Source organism: Lepidochelys kempii, chromosome 26 (assembly GCF_965140265.1).
Source record: "Lepidochelys kempii isolate rLepKem1 chromosome 26, rLepKem1.hap2, whole genome shotgun sequence".
NCBI classification, from domain to species: domain Eukaryota; kingdom Metazoa; phylum Chordata; order Testudines; family Cheloniidae; genus Lepidochelys; species Lepidochelys kempii.
Window position 1 is genome coordinate 13,817,113 of NC_133281.1, and position 21,164 is coordinate 13,838,276.

The 21,164-nt window shown below is 52.2% G+C and overlaps 1 protein-coding gene across 2 annotated transcripts in view; it reads left to right on the plus strand.

The window, feature by feature from the left end:
• DBNL (drebrin like) overlaps nt 1-18,864 on the plus strand; it is a 36,338-nt gene extending 17,474 nt beyond the window's left edge. Inside the window, exons 8-14 of one of the 2 annotated variants that reach the window (XM_073324727.1) lie at nt 1,482-1,536; nt 2,029-2,103; nt 3,445-3,550; nt 5,689-5,841; nt 13,158-13,285; nt 15,650-15,755; nt 17,170-18,864. In XM_073324727.1, coding sequence (XP_073180828.1) covers nt 1,482-1,536; nt 2,029-2,103; nt 3,445-3,550; nt 5,689-5,841; nt 13,158-13,285; nt 15,650-15,755; nt 17,170-17,309 — 763 coding nt within the window. In that variant the 3' untranslated portion in view covers nt 17,310-18,864. The remainder of the gene's footprint in view (nt 1-1,481; nt 1,537-2,028; nt 2,104-3,444; nt 3,551-5,688; nt 5,842-13,157; nt 13,286-15,649; nt 15,756-17,169) is intronic. The other variant, XM_073324728.1, reaches the window with a different exon arrangement.
• Nucleotides 18,865-21,164: the final 2,300 nt, after the last annotated feature.

Consider the following 21,164-nt stretch of genomic DNA (forward strand, 5'->3'; position numbering starts at 1 on the left):
CTGTCTTGGTCGCTGGCAATATGCCTGTTGCCCCGGCAGACGCGCAGATCTCAGTTTTGTCGCTGCTACCTAAGAACAAATGCTGGGCGTTCAAACCATGGCTGAAAGCACAGCTCGCCCATTCACAGAAGGTTCCCTGAATGCTACAGTAGCACCTCTTGCATCCACCATTTGCACTCTGACCCTGTCCCGCATTTAGGGACATTCTCCTCCCCCCCCAATACACACACCTCCATCTCTAGGACATTGCAATCTCTCAAGGCCACACAATATAAGCAGCCAATGTGGCCGGAGCTGAAGGGCGCCTGTTGGTTGCAGTGCAGGGCTGTTGAGCAATGTAACTGCTTATTTCCATGTTTTTTGGGAGTCTGTGTTGGTGGATTCTGCAGTCTGGCAACCTTGACTCGGTTAATCCTTTTGTAGTATGTTTTGGGGGTGTTTTATAGCTCCTCCTAACAAGAGTGAGCCTTGCCCCCGGCTTGGAGTCTGACAGGGCATCTCATTGGTCCTGTGTCCCCAGCGGCGGTATGAGTACCCACACCAGAGGCACCCCAGAGCCAGCAAGGAGCATGATAGACAGGCAGGGAGCAAGCCCATCCCCAAAGCCATGCACTGATAGGCACAGGGGGAAGGATGCCAGCACTGCCCCCTGCCAAAGGAACAGGCAGCAATGCCCCCCCCTTGCCCTCCTGAGTGGGGGCTGGATATAGCCACCCCTTTCCTCCCCCAGAAACATCTCTGCCACTAAGGACACGGGGCGGGGAGAGCGATGGCTGGTTTTACTGCCACTAGAAACTGTCCACATGGGCTCTGACCTCCCTTCGTCCTTCCAGTGGGGCCAGGGATATCCTGGCTCCAGCATTCCTTTCACAGAGCCTGGGGTTGGGGGGAGGAACAGCCCCCCAGTCTCTGTCTGCCCAGGCCCCTCTGGGGAGGGAATTCTTTCCCCCACCACTGAAGGGTGTTTCGGGGGGAGAAAGGGCCCTGTGGTGTTGCGTGAAAAGCGATCAGAGAAGCTGGAGTGGCCACATCTCCTTGCTACTGCCCAGGGGCCCCACCTACATGACTGCGATAGTGGGGTGGGGGGTGGTCTCCTCTCGGGGCTGACACACCTATCCTCATCCCCCCGCCCCTCCCATATTAAGCCCGAACCTTGGGGAATGCTTCACCCTCCCTCCCGCTCCTGGAGCTGGCCTGTTTGCCCCACAGGCTTGGCTGCCAGGTGCTTGATGCGGCGATGAGGAAGTCTGGGAATGGGGGGGTGGGGGTCCTTCCTTGTGAATGCTATGGCAAGGATGGGGATTGCTCATATGACAGAGGGGAGCCCTTAAATCGACAATTTTAGGGGAAGGAGTGAGGGCAGCACCCCGCTGTAAGGTTGTCTGTGCAGAGAGCCGGGGAGCTCCGCCCAGCTGGGCTGCTTGGTTCTAGGGGCAGAGTGGCTTGGTTATTATTTAACTCCAGTTTATTTATAACGGCAGGAAATTCCAGCAGCAGCAGGATACCCAGAGCAGGGACAAGGAGAAGCGGCAATGGGTGAGTTTTGACAGTCGCCGTCCCTTTGACCTCTTATTCGGGACTCTTGCAGAAATCTGGGGAGGGGGCAGGGTCCCCTAGAATAGCGCAGCATGGACTGCGTCTGGGGGAGCTCCAGACAGAGCAACGTTATACCCAGACAGGCTGAGGCAGCGTCAGGGCTTCCCATGCGGAACGTGTGTAGGGGTCAGGAATGACTCGTCCATCACCTGCAGAACTGTCCATCTGGCCAGGTGGGTTGGACAGAGAGTGGCTTTGTCAGAGCATCAGCTGTCGGCCACTCTCATAGGCAGGTTCCAAAGCCTGGCACACTGGGTGTGTCCAGCATTTGGCTGTCTGGCTCAGTAATGAGCATCCTTCCGATGCTGCTCCTCGTTCCTGTCCCCCTGGAGCCAGGGGAAGCCACGTTTCAGGGCGGGATTTGACATGGGGGCTGGGTGAGAGATCCTTGTCTCTGTGGCTGCGAGAGCAAAGGGTTGTCTTGTGCTGCAGAAGGAGCAGGAAGAGGAGCATCAGGCCGCCCAGCGGAGGGGCCTCCGGAGGAGCGAGTCTGTGGAGAAAGCTCAGGTACGTGAGAGGAGGCGCTCCCATGATCTGCTGCCAGCTCCGACAGCTATGGCTGTGCCAGCCGGGCCCACGGGCAGTCCGTGGCAGGGCAGTGCCCTCCTTTTCCTGCCACTTCTAAGTGCACACGGAGTGAACTGACTCTCGCTGTAACCCTTCCTTTGCTCCCTTCCCCTCGGAGTGCTGGGGACACGGCGTGGACTATTCAGACGCAGCAGTCACACGTATTGCCTCACCTGCCTGGTTCTTCAGCTGGGGGCTTGTCTCCTGGGGGCTCTGAGTTACTTTCTAAGGCCCGCACAGCTGGCTGTGGGTCCCCTGAGAGCTGGTTGGCCTGTTCCCCAACTTGTTGTGGGCTGTGGGTCTTCTGAGGAGCATGGACTCCTATCTGCCTCCTCATGCCCATGCTTCTCTTGGTGGCACATGTGCTTGTCCCTGACGCTCCTGGGAGCTGGGGAGCTTTCGCTGCCCTCCCCCAGCCTATCCTATGGGTGCAGGGGCTTGCTCCAGGCCTCCACTGATGGCTGCTGGTCTCCTGCCCTAGTGGCTGGGTCTTGTTCTTCCGACAACTTTCCTGTATTTCTGAGGGGGGTGAATTTTAGGCTTCCCAGTTGAGTTCCCAGTCAGAAGTGAGGCCTGTCTGCTGCTCCTGTGGAGCTCCCCAATAGAGGACTTTAACAGAACAAGCGAGAGCCTCCATGTGCCATACTGGTGACACCTTGTTTTCCAGCTGCCTGTTTCATGCAGGCCGAGGGCCAGTGCTGAGAAGGAATCACAGGGCAAGGTGGTAACATAGGCCTTGGTGCCATCAGCGGGTTGTGACTACGTCCTGTGATACCACCGTATCCATTCTACCAGAGGTCTTGTCGAGTCCAAGGCCAGAAAAGGACCATTGTGATCAAGTCTCATCTGATTCACACAGGCCAGAGAAAGTCCCCGCAATAATTCCTAGAGGATTTAGAAAAACATCCAGTCTTGATTTAAAAACACACAGTGATGGAGACTCCACCACGACCCTGGGTAAATTGTTCCAGTGGTTAATTACTCAGTTGAAAACGTGGACAGCACAGTAACAGTGATGAAACCACGACCCCTCTAGGACTTGGAGCTGATGAATACAAGTGACCTCTCAGCACTGACTTGTACCTAGCTGGAGGAAGTGAACAGAACTGTTCTCAAGCTGTTCTAGGCAGGTGGGTAAACAATACCCAAGGAGCTAGGAAATGAGATGCGTTCTTACCTTGAAAACCAAACCATCTGCAGCATCATGTATTGCAGAGACAGGTGACAGAATCGATTATCCAGCCATGGGAATAATGCGCGTGTGCTCTTTTTTCCTCCCAGGAAGCAGCATTGCTGATAGCACAAAGATCAGTGAACCCACGGGACATCTTCAAACAGAAGGAGAGGTCTATGCCCTCAGAAACAGCAACCTTCGGTTCCCAACCAGGTATAAAGCAAGAGTGGGACATCAGCAGAGAGAACTGATAGCCTGAGTGGGACATCAGCAGAGAGAACTGATAGCCTGTTCAGGGGTTATAAAGCTCCTCAGGAAAGACATAGTCAATGCCATGGTAACGTACAGCTTCCAGGTAAATACACAGGGAGCGTGTGATATGAAGGTGTTACCAGCATGTGTTTGGGACAGGCATGCGACTACTGAGCATGTGAGTTACAGGGGTCATTCCAGTTCTGATAAAACTCCTATCGCGCCACTGTGTGACCTGCAGTGTAGGTGGGGCAATGCCAAGAGACTTCCCATTATAAGCTTCCCTTTTTCAGCAGCTAATAACTTCACCTGGCTGCTGAGGCTGAGATTTTCCATGCTTGTCTCTGCTGTCTCCTGAATGTTTTTAATGCTTCAGCAAAAATAGGTTTGTGACTGTTAAGTCTAGAAGAGACCCTGACTTCCATGATTTTCACTAGCTTCACCACCCCAGCTTGAACCAGGGACCTTCAGCGCCACAAGTGAAGACCAGTTAAAAGGAGGGTTGGTGATGTAGCTGGGATACTAGGATGGAAGAACTGGGTTCAATTCCTGCTTTGCCCCAGACTCCCTGTACGGCCATTGGTAAATAAGCAAGCAGTAGCTTAGTGGAGCAGTGGAAAATGTCTTACTTTGTGTTCCAAGGGGCTGTTGCTGCTGGTGTTTAGATGTTTTCCACCTGCTTCTTCGAACAACTCTGGCATCTCCAGGGTTTGCAGTAGGTACCTGAAATTTGACAGCAGATAGTCCTGATGTAAAAGAGGTGGCCTCCGATGTCCTAAAAGTCAAGTTGGCCAAATCTGGTGATTAGTCCCAGGAAAAATTGTCATTTGCATATGCATCGTAGTATTGGCTCAAGACTTAATTCACTGAACGTTCTGTCTGCCCCAGGCATGCTCCAAAGCCTCTCTCAGTTAAATAGCTACCCGCTTGCACCCTCCCAGCAAAATACTCTTTAGCCTGAGAGCACGCTGTGTTGGAAGCCAGGCAAGTGGTAATTCAAATCTCGCCTCTCCCGCTGACTGCTTTTAATGTTGCTTTATGCTTCACAACCCTTATTGTGGCTCACATAGTCAAATCTGGCAGAGAAGGGAACAGAACGCAGGTCTCTTAACATGAGCCCCGGGTCTTATTCACTTAGCCACACCGCCTCCCTCAAGTAATACGGCTATATACTTGGCTAGGTTGTAACCTCCACCACTGCTGTAACAGTCCCTTCCCAGAGCCGGGATTAGAACCTAAGACCCTTGATACTCCACACTCCGCGGCTGTCTAGCAGAATTGTGCACTGTGCAGGGTAGGCAGAGCCTTACTGGGAAAGTGTGTGTAACATCCCCCTCTCGTGGTGGACATAGACGATAACTGCTGCCTGTGGCTAGCTGCTATTCCTTTAGCTCAGGGGGTAGAGGACTTTCCTACAGACCTGAGGGTCAAAGCCGGCTGATGACCTATGCCTGCAGTCTGTGGCTCCCCATGAGGGCACTTCTGTTTTTGCAGTTTTCTGTTAAAACCTAGGAAATGTCATACGGAAAAGTAAGCTAAAAGAACGTTACTACCTTTTGCAAAGTCAAGCACGCATACGTTAGGCAATGCCAGAATGGAGGTTCCCCTGCATCCTTAATTTGGCCTCCTTGTGCATATGCTTCCAAAGGGACACCTGCCTTGTTTAGTGCACAGTATGGAGAGCAACTGAAGTGGGTTTGGGTAGTGAATGAGGCTGTTGTCCATACGTCCCCCTGCCTGGCATTCTGCCTTTTGTTGTAACAGTGTAGCAGGGGATATAGAAAGTGATAGGATGTTCTTGTGGTAGTCCCTGGGACTGGGACTCAGGAATACTAGGCAATAAGACTGTGTCTCGGACAGTAAATCCCACAGATCTCGGGGGCAGATCAGCTGAGTGAGAAGGTGCCGTTTCTCCCAAGTCACTTTCCAGAGCAGTGCCGCACCGGAACAGTTGGTTCCGACTGCTATAGCTGCTTCGAAAGGGGTAAGCGCAGAGATGGTGGAGTGAAGAGTAGGTATTTTCCATGTGTACTTGTCTCTGAAAAGCTCGCTTGCTTGCTTGAAGTGCCTAGTGTGTTTCTTGCTTTCGTCCTTCCCAGGCAAGCTACGGAGCCCCTTCCTGCAGAAGGAGAGCAGCCCTGTCCACGCTCCGGCCTCCCCAGTCCACTCAGCTACCCAGGCCTTTCATCCACCCTCCCTTGTCCATCCCTCTGCTCAGGAGACACCTCCAGCCTCTCCGGTTCCTGGCTCAGGTGAGTTGCTTTACCTTCCGCACCAGGTCACTAGGCAGCGGTGCTGGAACAGTGTTTATCGTAGGGGTGTTGAGAGCCATTGATCCAAACTGTGAACCCTGTATATAATGAAAACCACTTCAAGCCAGGGGGTGCGGCAGACCCCCTAGTTCCAGCACCTATGTCACCAGAGGAGAGCTTTCACTTTGGCTCTCGGAGCAGGTCTGCCAGCTATTGTGGCTTCTGCAGTAGTGCAGGATATTTCTAGGGTTGTCATGGCTTAGTTTCATTCTGTCTTCTGTCACGGAGTCCCTGGGCGATGCTCTGGAACTGCTCCCCATGAAGCCAGTCAGGACTCTGGGGTAGTCGCCTTTCTGTGAGCAGCCTGTCTTCAGGACACACAGCTCCCACCTTCCTGGGTCTGACCTCGGAGCATTCAGCATCCTCTGCCCCTCCGTGCGCTTCCCCCCAGTGAGTCCACTCAGGTGGGGCTCCTGGGGAAGCCAGAGGGTCCTGCACCCCAACTCCGCAGTCAGACGGGACTCTCAGCCAGCCAGTAAAACAGAAGGTTTATTAGATGACAGGAACATGGTCTAAAACAGAGCTTGCAGGTGCAGAGAACGGGACCCCTCAGCTGGGTCCATTTTGGGGGGCAGTGAGCCAGACAACCATGTCTGCACTTCACTCCATGTCCCAGCCAGCCCCAAACTGAAACTCCCTCCAGCCCCTCCTCCTCTGGGCTTTGTTCCTTTCCCGGGCCAGGTGGTCACCTGATTCCTTTGTTCTCCAACCCTTTAGCTCTCACCTCGCAAAAGGGAAGGGCCCAGGCCATCAGTTGCCAGGAAACAGGGTGTCGGCCATTCTCTGTGTCCAGACTCCTGCACACACCGGCCCTCTAGGGCTCTGCAATGATCATACACCCTTACCCCACCACCTAGATACTTAAGAACTGCCTAGGGGAAACTGAGGCACCCCCACACTATTCAGAGGAAACATTAAGAACCGTCCCACTTCGTCACACTTCACATGCCCATAACTTTCTGAAAAAATCTCCTTTGGGCCAGAAACTTTGCTTGCTGTATCTCAGACCAGGAATGACTTTGTTTGTTAAGTCTGAAGACGGTCCTTTCAGCTGCTGGCATTGTTGGAAAGTGGGGAATGATCCAGCTTCTCAGCATTGTGTCTTTTTTGCTCACCAACTCCAATGGCTGGACTCCAAACTGTGCATGTGAATGGTCTTTATGAGCCAGCAGGCTTTTGCTGTGGGGAAGAGATGCCTAAAAATCTAAAAGCAGGCAAACTTGAGAGCGCTTGTCTGAACGTGCTCAGTTAGCAGGGCCCAGTTTATGTATTTAAGTGTGTTAGGTGCTTTTCAAATGCATTAGAATTAAGTAAAAACACACAGATGGCTCCTTTTCTCTCCTTTTCCTTTATTTTCTTTTAAAAACAAAACAAGGATACAATGTATTTTAAATCGACAGTAACACAACCTTTGCGCTGCATGTTCAGATGCAAAATCCAGAGTGTGCAAAAGGGAAGGAGATCTCATAGTAATGCAAACTCCCCTGCATTGCAGATATGTAATGTTATTTATTATTTTTATTTCTAGTTAGGCTATTTATTATGACCTAAATGTCACAGTACATACAACATGGAGGAGTTCTGTGTTTGTACAGCACCTTGCACACCGGGGTCATGGGCTATGATTCTGCTTTGCCTAATCTTCCTGGGCTGTAGAGGTGCTGGTTGCAACTCCATACTTAAAGTGACACCCAGGCTTATTATGACACCGCCTTTCCCCCACAAATTATTTTTACGGTGGAGTACAACATTCCTTTTATTTCCTTTGTGTACTGTTACAAGGTTATGCTTCCAGGAGGACAGAGTGCTAAAAGGTTGAAGTACTGAAATTCACCCATTTTTAATTTACTCCTGGAGAACATCTTCTGTTTTTTTTAAAGCTGGAAAAGGATACTTCTGGGTTTTCTTTCGGATTGTCCCCAGAATGCGTTCTCTGGGACCCAACATAGAAAGGTTCCATCCCAAGAGGTTCAAGGGGACCTGGGGAACTTGGTACATCAGTATAACGACCTTGTAAAATTCATAGGAACATATTGGAAATGGAAAAGGTTCAGAAAAGAGCAACAAAAATGATTAGGGTATGGAACAGCTTCCATTTGAGGAGAGATTAATAAGACGGGGGCTTTTCAGCTTGGAACAGAGACAACTAAGGGGGGTATGATAGAGGTCTATAAAATCATGACTGGTGTGGAGAAAGTAAATAGGGAAGTGTTATTTACTCCTTCTCATAACACACGAACTAGGGTCACCAAATGAAATTAATAGGCAGCAGGTTTAAAACAAACAAAAGGAAGTATTTTTTTACACAACGCACGGTCAACCTGTGGAACTCCCTGCCAGAGGATGTTGTGAAGGCCAAGACTATAACAGGGTTCAAAAAAGAACTAGGTAAATTCATGGAGGATAGGTCCAACAATGGCTATTGGCTAGGATGCATAGGGATGGTGTCCCTAGCCTCTGTTTGCCAGACCCTGGGAATGGGTGACAAGGAATGGATCACTTGATGGTTACCTGTTCTGTTCATTCCTTCTGGGGCACCTGGCATTGGCCACTGTCGGAAGACAGGATAATGGGCTAGATGGACCTCTTTTCTGACCCAGTGTGGCTGTTCTTATGTCCACTACTCCAAATGCTGTAATAAAATACAAGTCTCAATGTGCTTGGCTCGTGTGGCCTGTTGAATAGTGCACTGGGCTGGGACTTGAGAGACCTGGGTTCTATTCCTATCTCACCCACGTTCACGCAGTAGACAAGTAGTAAAGTCACTGCCCTGTTATGTGCCTCAGTTTTCCCGTCTGTAAAATGGGGATAATGAGGTCTTTGAGCTGGAAGAGTTCAGTATTATTGTTGTTCTGGCTTTGGTGATAAGGAAGCTGACAGTGGGCCTGATTCCTGGGTTACAGCAAAGCTGCCAGAGGCTTAATTCTCTGATGTACGTTCTGAGACATCACGTCTCTTTTATAACAGTGTCCTCAGGAGCCAAATGTTTTGACTGTTCAGAGTGGAGGGAAGCCTGGCAGTGACCTTGCTGCAGAGAGCTTCCTACCAGGGGCAGCGTGGACATATAGGACAAAGTTATCCATGGATCTAGCCTTCTCTGACCAGTCCTGCTTTGTTTCTGGTTTCCGTGCACGCCTCTTTGAGTTGCAAATGGCCTTTCCTCCAGCTAGCTGATGCTTTGCAGCACTGAAGCAGCCCTTCCCTGTATGAGGGTCTATCTCCAGCGTGCTGCCCTGTAGCTGCTTGGCTCTGCTGAATATTCATCAGCCACATTGCAGTGAAGTTCTCTTTGCTGCATCTCTTCCTCTTCCCGTACCTGGTCCTGGCAGCTGCTACCTTCACCCCCTGTTCTCTCCCTTAGTGCTGAGAGGGTTGGTTCCTTCTCGCAGGCAGCCCTGCAGGGATTCAGCATGGAGAGGTGGTTTGGATGGTGCCGCTGGTCTGTGATTAGGGCGGGTGACCGACTCTCCTCTCCGCCTGCTTCTTTCCTTCAGAAACAAAAGTCAGTGGACCCAGACACAAACCACCAGAGCCCCCGAAAGCTGCATGCGGGGGAGGCGCTGCACAGAGCAGGTCTAATGTGGGTGGTTGGGTTTAGTGTGTGCGTGCTGGGCGGTGCTGGTGGCCTGTGCTAAACAGGAGGCCAGACTAGATGATCTGGTGGTCCCTTCTGGGCTTAAACACTATGACTCTAAAGCAACCAGCTTCTGTATTTCAAGGAACATGAGACCATGCAAGGCAGTGGGGAGCTGGAGCCGGTTCGCACCAGTTCGCATGAACCGGTGGTTAAATTTTGAAGCCGTTTTAGAACCAGTGGTTAACCCGCTTCCTTGCAGGGGGTACTCAGGCTTTGATGGGCTCCAGCTGGGAAGTGATGTAATTCCTCCTCCGGCCACCGGGGGCGCTGCGCTGCGGGAGCCACGTGGGCTGCCCCCCGGCCCGGGCACGAGCCCTGGTGCTGCTTCTGCTCCCCCAACCCCGGCCCTGGGGCTGCCGCTGCTGCCAGGTGGGTCCCCGGCTGCTCTGCTAGGCCTGGGCTGCTCCGAGCCGCTCTGCCCCTGAGCCCCCCCCTACCCTGCCCGCAGCCAGCCCCTGCTTGCAGCCAACCCCGCACCCCCTGCCCGCAGCCAGCCCCTGTCTCCAGCCAGCCCCTGCCTCCAGCCGCCCCCTGCCCTGCCCGCAGCCAGCCCCTGCCTCCAGCCGCCCCCACGCCCCCTTGCCTCCAGCCAACCCCGCACCCCCTGTCCGCAGCCAGCCCCTGCCTCCAGCCGCCCCCTGCCCTGCCCGCAGCCAGCCCTTGCCTCCAGCCGCCCCCACGCCCCCTTGCCTCCAGCCAACCCCGCACCCTCCTGTCTCCAGCCAGCCCTTGCCACAGCCCCTGCCGCACCCCCTGCCCGCAGCCAGCCCCTGTGTCCAGCCACCCCCTGCCCTGCCGCCAGCCCCTGCCTCCAGCCGCAGCCAGCCCCTGCCTCCAGCCGCAGCCAGCCCCTGCCTCCAGCCACCCCCTGCACCCCCTGCCTGCAGCCAGCCCCTGCCTCCAGCCACCCCCTGCCCTGCCCACAGCCAGCCCTGCACCCCCTTGCCTCCAGCCAACCCCGCACCCTCCTGTCTCCAACCAGCTCCACACCCCCTGCCCTGCCTGCAGCCAACCCCGCACGCTCCTGTCTCCAGCCAGCTCTGCACTCCCTGCCCTGCCCGCAGCCAGCCTCGCACCCCCTGCCTCCAGCTAGCCCTGCCCCACGCCCCTGTCTGCAGCTGGCCCCACGTCCATTGGTGCCCTGCAGTTCCCAGGGCAGTAACCCTGCACTCCTGCTTCAATGAGGGGGGCAGGGAGCAGCTGGGACCCACACGTGCACACCTTAGGGCGACCAGACAGCAAGTGTGAAAAATCAGGACAGGGGATGGGGGGTAATAGGAGCCTATGTAAGAAAAAGACCCCAAAATCGGGACTGTCCCTATAAAATCAGGACATCTGGTCCCCTTAGCACACCCCCAGCGCGTGGCAGGGCCCCACACCTGTGAGACGGAGCTCGTTTCTAGCTCAGGCCCATCTTTTTAACCAAGAACTTTAGGCAGGGTTAACACACATCGGTGTTTTCCCGGACAGGTCAGGCTTCTTGGTTCTTAAATTTTTAAAATTCCTCCCGGATGTACGGCAACCCTGTGGGTACAGAAAAATACATACTGGGGCACAGCCCTTAATCAGAACTTTTTATAGGGAGCCGGTTAAGATTTTGGCAGCTCCTCACTGATAGCAGGTTCCGTACTACCACCCGTGTTGCAGCTGGTACGTATTCATGCATTCCCCACTAGGGGTCGCTGTTGTGCTGAGGAGGGAGAACCCTAAACTTGGTCAGGCTTAGGGCTAAGCTGCAGCATCCCGCTAGCGATCCGTCTCCTGGATTGTGTCGTTCCCATCGCCCTATGGGATCCTAAGGGGAAGCAGGCAGCTGCCGACATTCAGTGATCTGAAATGGCTTATTCGCACATTGCCGAGCAGCTCTCAGGAGCCCCGTTGCCCTGGGCTCTGTATAGGAAAGGACAGTCCCTAACAAGCAGAGGGCGTGGGAAGAAGATGGACAAGGGGAATGGTGACGAGCGCGTGTGGCTACCTAGACTGGTTGTGTGCACAGTCGTCAGGGTCGAGTGTGGGGGCTGGGTTGGTAATAAGATGTCTGGCCTTAGCCTGGCCATTGTGCATTGGTGATGTCCCGTAGGCCCCAGGGGAGAAGTGCGTCTCGGGAGGGTTTTGAAGGAGGATACAGCTCTGCTTACAGATTAGTTTGGGGAGGGAAACCCAGTTAATGTCTCTGTGACCTCATGCTGTCCTTCTGCCAGAACAGCTGTAACATCCGTCCTGTCCTTTATTGCCTGCATAGTTTCCCTGTGGCTGCTGACCCCTCTACCAGGTGTGTCTTCCTATCTGAGTGCTCCCCTGCCTGTCAGCTCCCACTCAGCCTTTAGTTTAGTTTAAATAAACCTCCTTCCCTCTTCCAGTGCCTGACTTGGTTAAGATGGAGCTTGTCCCCTTTGAATAGGCTCCCCCCGCCAGTTCTGCATCTAATAAACTTAACCTCTCCTCTCAACATCATCATCTACCCCTTGAGATTCTGGAGCCCCCCCCGTCTAAGTGGCCCTGCATATGGAACCAGAAGCATTTCGAGAAGGTCACAGCAGAGCACTTGAACTTTAAGCTGCCTCTGTAATCATCTAAACGTAGCTTCCAGGAGTTTTTCTTTTTTATCATTCCTTACATCGACACAGCCATGGACACAGGCTTCTCCCTAGCACCCTCTAGTGCCTTGAAATGTCCCCCTAATGACCCTGTCTGCATGCAGTTTGGCTGTAGGGGCGGACAAGAACAAACCATGTTCAGCAAACGCGATTGCTGACAACCCCGGTACACCACACCTGCATTTCATCAGGTAGACTTGGCCTAAAGGTTTAGATGTCTCCCGAGACCCACCACCCTTGTCCTGGTGAGGAAGTCCCACAGTGGCTCTGACAGTTTCCACTCTCAGCTCTCTGAGCAGACTGGATACAATAGTAGAAAATGCTATGTAAGGTCCCACGCTTGTATAGCCCCGGGAGAGCGGCTGGAGGATCTGATAAAGCTTGTCCATTTCCAGTTTCTGTGGTTCTCTGAACCTTTTCTTCTTCCCACACCCTATTCTTTTGCCCATTCCCCTTCCTCATCTCCAATCTACCAAAAAAGCATTGCTAAAATCATTACTCTCCAGCTCCATCGCCCCCTCCTCTAACTCCTCCTGGGCTCTAACGCACGCTCCTTGTGTTCATCTCTGTGGCCCAATGTGACCTTACCCGCCTGTTCTCAGGTCTCCTCTCTTCCTCCTTGCTCCCTGTCTTCCTGTTACTGGAGCTGGTTCGGAGGTGCTTTCCCCCCAGCCCTTTACAATTTTTTTTGAGACAGTGGGGGATGAAAACTGGAAAATTTTGACACATGGATTTTTTGGCAACATTTTCCATTGGACGGGAAGGTATTTTCCGTACGAAATAAGTGTTAACCAGCCCAACCCCTCTCTCCGAAACTCAGAGGGATGGAAGGAGCTGTAAGCTGTCAACCCTGATCCACTAATCATTTCTTCCAGGTCCCCTATTCTGCATACCTGCGTCTGATTGTCTGTCTATGGGTCAGAGCTTGGTTCAGAAAGCTGACCGGCACGTGGCTCTGACGGGAGGGAGGGGCCAGTGTGTGAGGGGATTGACACCGCAAGGTGTTCTGCATTTCGTTCCAGGTGACGCTGCTGTGCAGGACACCAGGTACAGTCCAGTCCCCCCGGTGTCCCAGCCGCAAGTGGAAGAGGACGCTCTGTACGAGGAACCCCCTGATGAGTCTGCTGTCTACGAAGAGCCCCCCGCTCAGGTGGGTTTCGTCACGGAAACAGGGGTGTTTGGCTCAATCTGTTTGACACGAAGAAGATTGAGATGACTAGATCACGGCCTAGAAGTATGTACGGGGGGCTAAGTTCCCTGTAAGGTGTGTGCCTGCGTGGCCGTGCAGGAGGCCACCAAGGGCCACGCAACGAACTCCCCCCAGCCCCGGAGCTGCTGCGGCGGGGGAAGAGAGCTGTGGGGAGTCCTCTCTCCCCACTGCTGCTTTGGGGCAGCCTGCACCCCAGGCCCCTCATCCCTAGCCCCACCCCAGAGCCCACATCCCCAGCTGGAGCCCTCACTCCCCCACACCCCAACCCCCTGCCCCAGCCCTGAGCCCCTTCCCGCACCCTGAACCCCTCATTCCTGGCCCCACCCCAGAGCCCGCACCCCCAGCCAGTGCCCTCACCTCCTGCACCCAGCTCTGAGCCCCCTCCCACACGCTGAACCCCTTCTGATCATTCAATCACTTCTGATCATTCAATCAAGATTAAATCCCTTTTTCTTAACACTCTTAAAGCTCAGCCAGGAATCTCTTGGTGGTGGTCTCTGGTCTGTGATTCGCAAATCAAACTCGAGGATCATAATGGCACCTTCTGGCCTGTAGAGTTACAAAGTCACTTCTTAAAGGTTTTGTTACTTGTTTCTAAGCTTTTCTGGGTGGAGTCATGTATAAAGATTTGTTTTCTCTTGATTGTGGTTAAATTCTTTCCAGGCTTGGGTTTAGCAGAAGATGATTCCTAATTTGTGGTAGTTTTTCCACTCCCATAGTGTGAATGTTTCAGTTTAAAACATCAACCTGTAGTTGCATACGGTAGGTTGATAAATGTTGCATAGATTAGTATCGACAAGCTTAGTGTGAAGCTGGAGAGCTCTCCTCCCTTGGGCAGTATCAGCGCAGATCGAACTTCCTTTTTCTTGTGTTGCAGTCCCTCTTTGTGCAGTTAGAATGTCAGTGCTTCTGATACTGCCTTTTAAACTGCAAGTTTCATCTCCTTTGCTATTTGGCACTAATGCTCGTTTAGAAACATTGAGAGGATTTTTCTATAGCTGGCATTTTTATGATTCCTGCATTATTTTTGGTATCTGGTCCATATTTTCTTGAGGTTTTTACAGATTTTGTAGTTCAGTGTAACCTAGTTTGATCTCTCCAGGGTACTTCTCTGCCCCCCGTGGGGTAGTATCTCAGCACCTCACAATCGCTACTGGATTTATCTATCCTGACAGCACCCCATGAGGTAGGGCAGTGCTATGATCCGCATTGTCCAGGCCCAGAGAGAGACTCAGGGTCCCTTCCAGCCCTGCATTTCTATAATTCTGTGACAAGTGGCTTGTCCAGGGTCATGCAGGGAGTCTGTTGGACCCCAGTCTCCGACGTCCCAGGCTAGTGCCCTAACCCCTGGGTCATGCTGCCTCTCTGATTTGTGTCAGGATGTGATAAAGTAGCTGTGGTCCAACAAGCAGAGCCATCTGTGCCTTTCTCTTGTTGTCAGGTTTGTCACTGGGCAGCGAGTTCCATTCCTGCCCTTTGGGGAGGTGAAAGATAATCTGCCTGCGGAGAACCCTCTTGTTCTTCTGTTGGGGACAGAGACCAATATTTGAACGGTTGCATGTGTTACAGGGGTGTTTGTTCGCACGGGGTGGTCTGGTGTGTGTCCCCGTAGCACAGTCCTTATAACATGACGGCAGTTCGCGAAGATTGGAACACATGACTTATGAGGAGAGGCTGAGGGAGCTGGGATTGTTTAGCCTGCAGAAGAGAAGAATGAGGGGGGATTTGATAGCTGCTTTCAACTACCTGAAAGGGGGTTCCAAAGAGGATGGCTCTAGACTGTTCTCAATGGTAGCAGATGACAGAACGAGGAGTAATGGTCTCAAGTTGCAGTGGGGGAGGTTTAGATTGGATATTAGGAAAAACTTTTTCACTAGGAGGGTGGTGAAACACTGGAATGCGTTACCTAGGGAGGTGGTAGAATCTCCTTCCTTAGAGGTTTTTAAGGTCAGGCTTGACAAAGCCCTGGCTGGGATGATTTAACTGGGAATTGGTCCTGCTTCGAGCAGGGGGTTGGACTAGATGACCTTCTGGGGTCCCTTCCAACCCTGATATTCTATGAAGAGACTGCTACCTCCATTCCTCTCAAGGCCAGGAGCGGATGGTGGAAAGTGCCGGGGTAGAGGATCTGTGTGTGGCACTGGGTTGTTTGCCTTGTTTGGAGCAGTGGGAAAGAGCTAGGTTGCTCCACATTGACACCGCTCTTGACAGCTGGGCTTCCGAGTTGGGGTGCCATGGGCAGCTCTAATAGTAAATGCAAACTCATTCACGTTTAACGTGGTCTGTTTCCATTTGCCTTCAAAGGAACAGCTTGAAGATGCCAAATACGAGTATGCTGTGGAGTATCAGCAAAGGCCAGACTTGGAGGGGAAAGGGTTATGTGCCCGAGCGCTGTACGACTATCAGGCCGGTACGTGGCTTCCTTTATCTCTCTGTAATCCTGACTGACAGCCCTGTGGTCACACACATTCCCACCCCAGTGCCTCTCAGTGTGCACGTACTCACCTGCACTCGGGGAGCCTGGGAAAGTCCCCCCCCGGATCCTGTGCAGTGATGCAGATCCAGACAGGTGATGGAGCCTGGCGTACTTCAAAGCACAGCAGTGCCGCGAAGTAACTTCCTTTGGTGATCAATTGCCACGCACAGCTGTGAGTGCAATGCAGCCTTGCTGTGCAACAGTGTCTTTCCTACAGCCTGTATCCAAAAACGATGCAGTATTTGATGCCATCCCTTCCACTCCTGAACTCCCTACCCCTCTTACCTTCCCCATCTCTCTCCTCTGGCTCCTTTCCCTCGGCCTCCAAGAACACTGGACCAGATTCTCAACTTGTGTAAATCATAGTAACTTAGTGGATGTCAATGAACTTATGACATTTTGATGATCTAATTCATCATTTTCTGCTACCCTTAAAATATGGCTCAGCTCTGAAAACTGACGGTCAGGCTGGCTCCATAACAAAGAGGAAAGCACCCAAAGTGACGTAGGTTCCTAAGCGAGTCAGGTGCTTTTGAAAATTTTACTCCCTAAGCCCTGCTTTAAATACAAATCACCATGCAACCATGACAGCTCCACAGATATGGGGCCTCCAGATTCATTGACTACAGAAAGCAATCCTCGATAACATAGCAAGAGGGGGGAAAATGAGTCCACAGTGAGTCTGTGTTTTGACAGCGGATTCCAAACAAAACCTCTGACACGTTTCATAAAACTTTCAAGACCCCTCACGACCTATCCCCACCCGACCTAGTGTCTCTTATTCAGTATCGGAAGGTTGGCTCCCACCTTCAATCCGCCCGTGATCCCAGCCTCCATCGCCCACTGGTTAAATTTTCAAACAAGCACTATTTGTGCCTTCTCCTATGCTGCCCCTCAGGTTGGGAGAAGTGCCCCATAAACACAGGCAAAACTCCCTCATCCACCTTCAAATCCCTCCTTAAAATTCTGCTTTGCTGTTATGCCTGCAGAATACTTGACAATGGTTAAAGCTGCTGTCTAGCACGATAGGGTCCTGCTCCAGGACTAGGGCTCCTAGGAGTTACAATAATACAAATAACAGTGTTTCTCACAGACGGATTTTGTGCAGGGCACCAAAAATGCCATTAAAGGGGAAGAGCAACCTTAAGCAGCCAAGGGGTTTAGGGATGGAGAGCTTTTAGGGATGGTTAGGATTTCCATTTTTAATATTAGATTAAAACAAAATTAGGGAGTTTTTCACACTAAAAGGAGAAGGAAAGGAGTTGTGACCAGATGTCCGTGTATTTTCCCCAATAGTTTGTGGGACATCAGTTAGCTTCTGACCTTCCCCTGCTCTGTCTCTTTCCAGCCGATGACACGGAGATCTCTTTTGACCCTGAGAACATCATCACCAATATCGAGATGATCGATGAGGGCTGGTGGCGTGGCTATGGCCCAGACGGCCACTTCGGCATGTTCCCTGCCAACTACGTGGAACTGATAGAATAAGTGGCCCGTGGGGGAAGGAGGATGGGGAGCAGTTACCCCTAAAAGTGGCTTGATGAAATCTGATTCTTCAGCGTTTAAATTGTGTGGCTTTTAAGGCGTGACGTGCCATACCCTGCTCCCCTGGCACCAGGGCAGAACCCAGCAGTGTTCTGTTGCCCTCTTTCCCTCCAGCTTAGCTGGCACTTCTTGGTGAAGGTCTGAAACAAGCCTTGGCCACTTGCATAACTTACCTACACGTTTCACTCAAAAGCTGAAACCTTTTAAGGGGGAGGGACGGATGACTGCTCCCTACCTGGCGTTCAGGAAACAAGTGCCCCCACTGCAGAACAGGGGTCTCTCGTGGAGGAAAAGGGCCCCCCAGCCAGATCCGCGAGGGAATGGTAATCAGACGGGCTCCGCTTTAACATTCCTATGGCTCCGTAACCAGCATGGATCTGTCACTGCAGGGCTAATGCTGCAAAGGCCGACACCAAGCGGTCGGGCAATGCGCGAGTTAGCATTCTATTAGCAACACCGTCTCCCTGCGCACGCTCTACTAAATTATACGTCCTACAGTCTCGCCACTGCGGCTGCACGGGTGGCGCGAGGTCAAGTTACCGTTGCTCATAGAATCCTGATTTTTGCATTTCCTGCTGTCTGTGGGGCTTCAGCTCGCAAACTGCCCATTGTACTACGGCACGGTTTGCAGTTAGTTTCCACTGCCTGTGAGGTGGGAATGGAAAGGATGAATCCCTGTCGCAACTCAACACTATGGAGCTGTGCAGCTGCTTGTCAGGCTGTTGCAGCATCTTGTACAATTCCTTTAGGGCAGTGGTCAGTTGCAGAACTCGGCTAAGGATATTTGCCATGCATGCATAGGAACAATATTTCATTTACCAGTAAGTGCTCTCGGCCTCTCCCAGAGAGGTTCCTCGCCAGGGACCAGCAATGGGCGCACAGTAACCCTTTCTGTTAGCCATGGGGACCCGGGGGTGGTGTAGATTTCTCAAAGTGCACAAAGTCGTCTTTTCCCCAAAGGAGACTCTTCTGGGAAATTGAGCAAGGCAAACCTCGAGATTTGTAATGAACCCTACCTCCTTAATCACGGTGTTCCCTGCCTTATATATAATCCAGTAACTATCACTGTGCCCTAGAAACAATGGGGATCCTAACTCAGCTATTCCTACCCTCCCTCTTTCCTACTACAAGTTTTCCTCCCTTATGTTGCTATAACAAACAAACAAACATGGCTCGAAAGACGCTGGAGCCAGTATTCCCCAGCTCTGACTTGCCCCCTCCCGGCTGCTCCCTCTCCCTGAAGCTGCAGAGAGAATGTCCTGGCTGCTCCAGCCCGGACTCCTCCCACCCCAGGACTCTCCAGCTGCAGGGAGAAATACTGCAAGCCGTTTCTGTGCCGTGTGGGCTCCGAAAGCCGTGTGTAGCTTCCTTCCTGTCTGCGTGTCCTGCCGCACCAGCCTTGTGGGCTTGTGTCCGTGTGGACTTTCTCTCTCATCTTTTCCCTTTGGAGTGCTGATGGAAACAATAAAGGGCTTTTCTGTGGTGATGGCTGCAGCTAGTCGCTGGGGTGTCACTGACCTTTAGAGTCGTCGGTTACGGGGCTCATCAGTGTGTTGGGGCTTCGATTGCACCCTTCCTTCTGTTCTGGTCAGAACCTCCTGCTGACGGTGGAGGCTTCACATTTGGATACAGGCTTGGGGCAGGAAAAGCCTGTGATGTTTAATCAACAGTTTGAATCTTAAACAAGAACTTGTGGCCATATGAAATGCCTTACTCTGGTCCCGTAGCCTCCTGGGCTTGGCCCGTCCTTGGAAACGTTTCCGCTGTCTGCCTCAGTCCGTCCTGTTTAGGCTGGACTCCGTATAGCGTCTCCAGCAGTGGGGGCCTACATTTGTACCTGCTTAGATTGCCAGCTGCTTGATTCTCAGGCTCTCTCAGAGATACCTGACCACAACCGTAACAGTGTGACCGCCTGGGCCTAGTGCAACACCTCGCTCTTGTCCAGTATTTCTCTTACCTGCATAGAATAGCTCTGGGGGAAGGTGTCTCCCCCATCCTCCTCTACAGGGAAGACTGATGGAAAGAAGTCCTTCGGCAGCAGCGTGGCCTAGGGGGATGGAGCACTGGACTGGGACCTTTGTTCTATTTCTGGCTATGCTGGGTGAATTTAGGCAAGTCACATCCCTGCTCCGTGCCTCGGTTTCCCCATGAATAAGTCATCAAGATTGGCATCTTTGCACCAGAGTTTGGGGGACTAAGATGAAATGAAAGCTGTCCTGCAAGCTAGGGTGGAGATGGATAGTGTTTCAGTGGGACAGGTGGTGCAGTGAGAGAAGTGGCAAAGGAAGCAAAAGTGGAGGGAGTGAATCCGAGGATGGGAGGGGGAGGCTGCTGTGGATGGGGTCCTTAAAGGCCGGGGACAGGGTGAGCAGTGTAAAAGAGAATGGAATGGCTACCAAAAGGGAGTTGAGTTTCGGAGAGGTCTGTTGGCCTAAATTTTCATTTCTGTGGTTTTTGTGGCTTCAAGTCAGGGTTGGTACTACATAACATGCCAAGTTGCTTCGCAATGTATGGGGTGTGCATGTGTTTGCATGCCTACACCTCCCCCCCCCCAAACACACTGCTTTAAAAGGGCCAATTTCCCAAAGCGGAAAACAACTTATGAGCAAAATCAATTGAGAGGAAAATGTTTGAACAACAAAGTTGAACAAGAACTGGGAGTTAAAAAATACTTAGCTAGTTGCTCAGACGACCACAATTGTGTAATCCCAAAAGACGGTTTGTTTTGTTAAAAAGGCATCCTGGGTAAGCAGAGAAGTGAAAGCACCAATAATAAACTACATCTAGCTAAACAAGTGGGGAAAAGGGGAAATGGATTGCCGTGAACATAAATTAGCAGTTATTCAATGTATAACCCAATTCGTATGAGACGCTGAAGCCACCTGTGGCTGGCAGGGGTGGCACAAGAACATGGGACAGTCAAACGAAAAGGTGGGAAGTTGAAAACTAGTAAGAGGAAATACTTTTTCAAGCGGCATGATTAGGCTGTGGAACTCACTGCCACAGGATGTTCTGGGGGCCAAGAATGTAGCTGTATTTGGTAAGAGATTGGACATTTATATGGCTGATGAGAACAGGTGGAGTTAATGCTAGCTCGAGGAGTTCTTTGAGTTGTGTTCCCGTGGGTGCTACAGGGGCACGTGTGCCTCAAGACCTCGACTGGAGACTTTCTGCTAGCAGTGTCCATTGGGCCTTCACATGCGCTCTGTACAGCCTCATGCGATGCACTGAAGGCAGAGGACTGCGGGTGAACCACCATCCTCCGTTCCTTCTCTCCTGCTTCGCCCTGGGACGGAGCCCTAGGGTGTCCCCCTTGTGCATGCCTCAGCTTGTTCTGCAGTCGTTTTCACTAGGTTCATGTTAGTTTTCACTATAGAATTTGGTAGTCGTGAGAGGATGGCGGAGCATCCCCTTGCGCCTGCTTTGGAACTGTGTCAAGAGATCCCCTCGTACCTCGATCTCTGGACAGATCCAGCACCCCTTTGACTTCAGCCCAGGTCTCCTGTAAGAAGGGGGAGGCTGCGGAGGAAAAGGAGTTTGGTCTCCCACCCACAAGGAGCTGGCTGTCAAAAAGCCCCAATCTCCTGCTACGGAGTCAGAGGCGTTGACCTCTTGGGTCGGGCCTGTGGAGGCACAAGGCCCTTCTTCCTTGGGTACCACACTGTGACAAGGATCCTCCTCCACAACAGGGATGGTGAGAGCAGCTCTGAGTGCCACCCCTTCTCCTATATGGCACCCCCCCCACCAAAGGCCAGACTGATCCTTGGGCTGCAAAGCGGCAGCCATTTGTCAGACCTC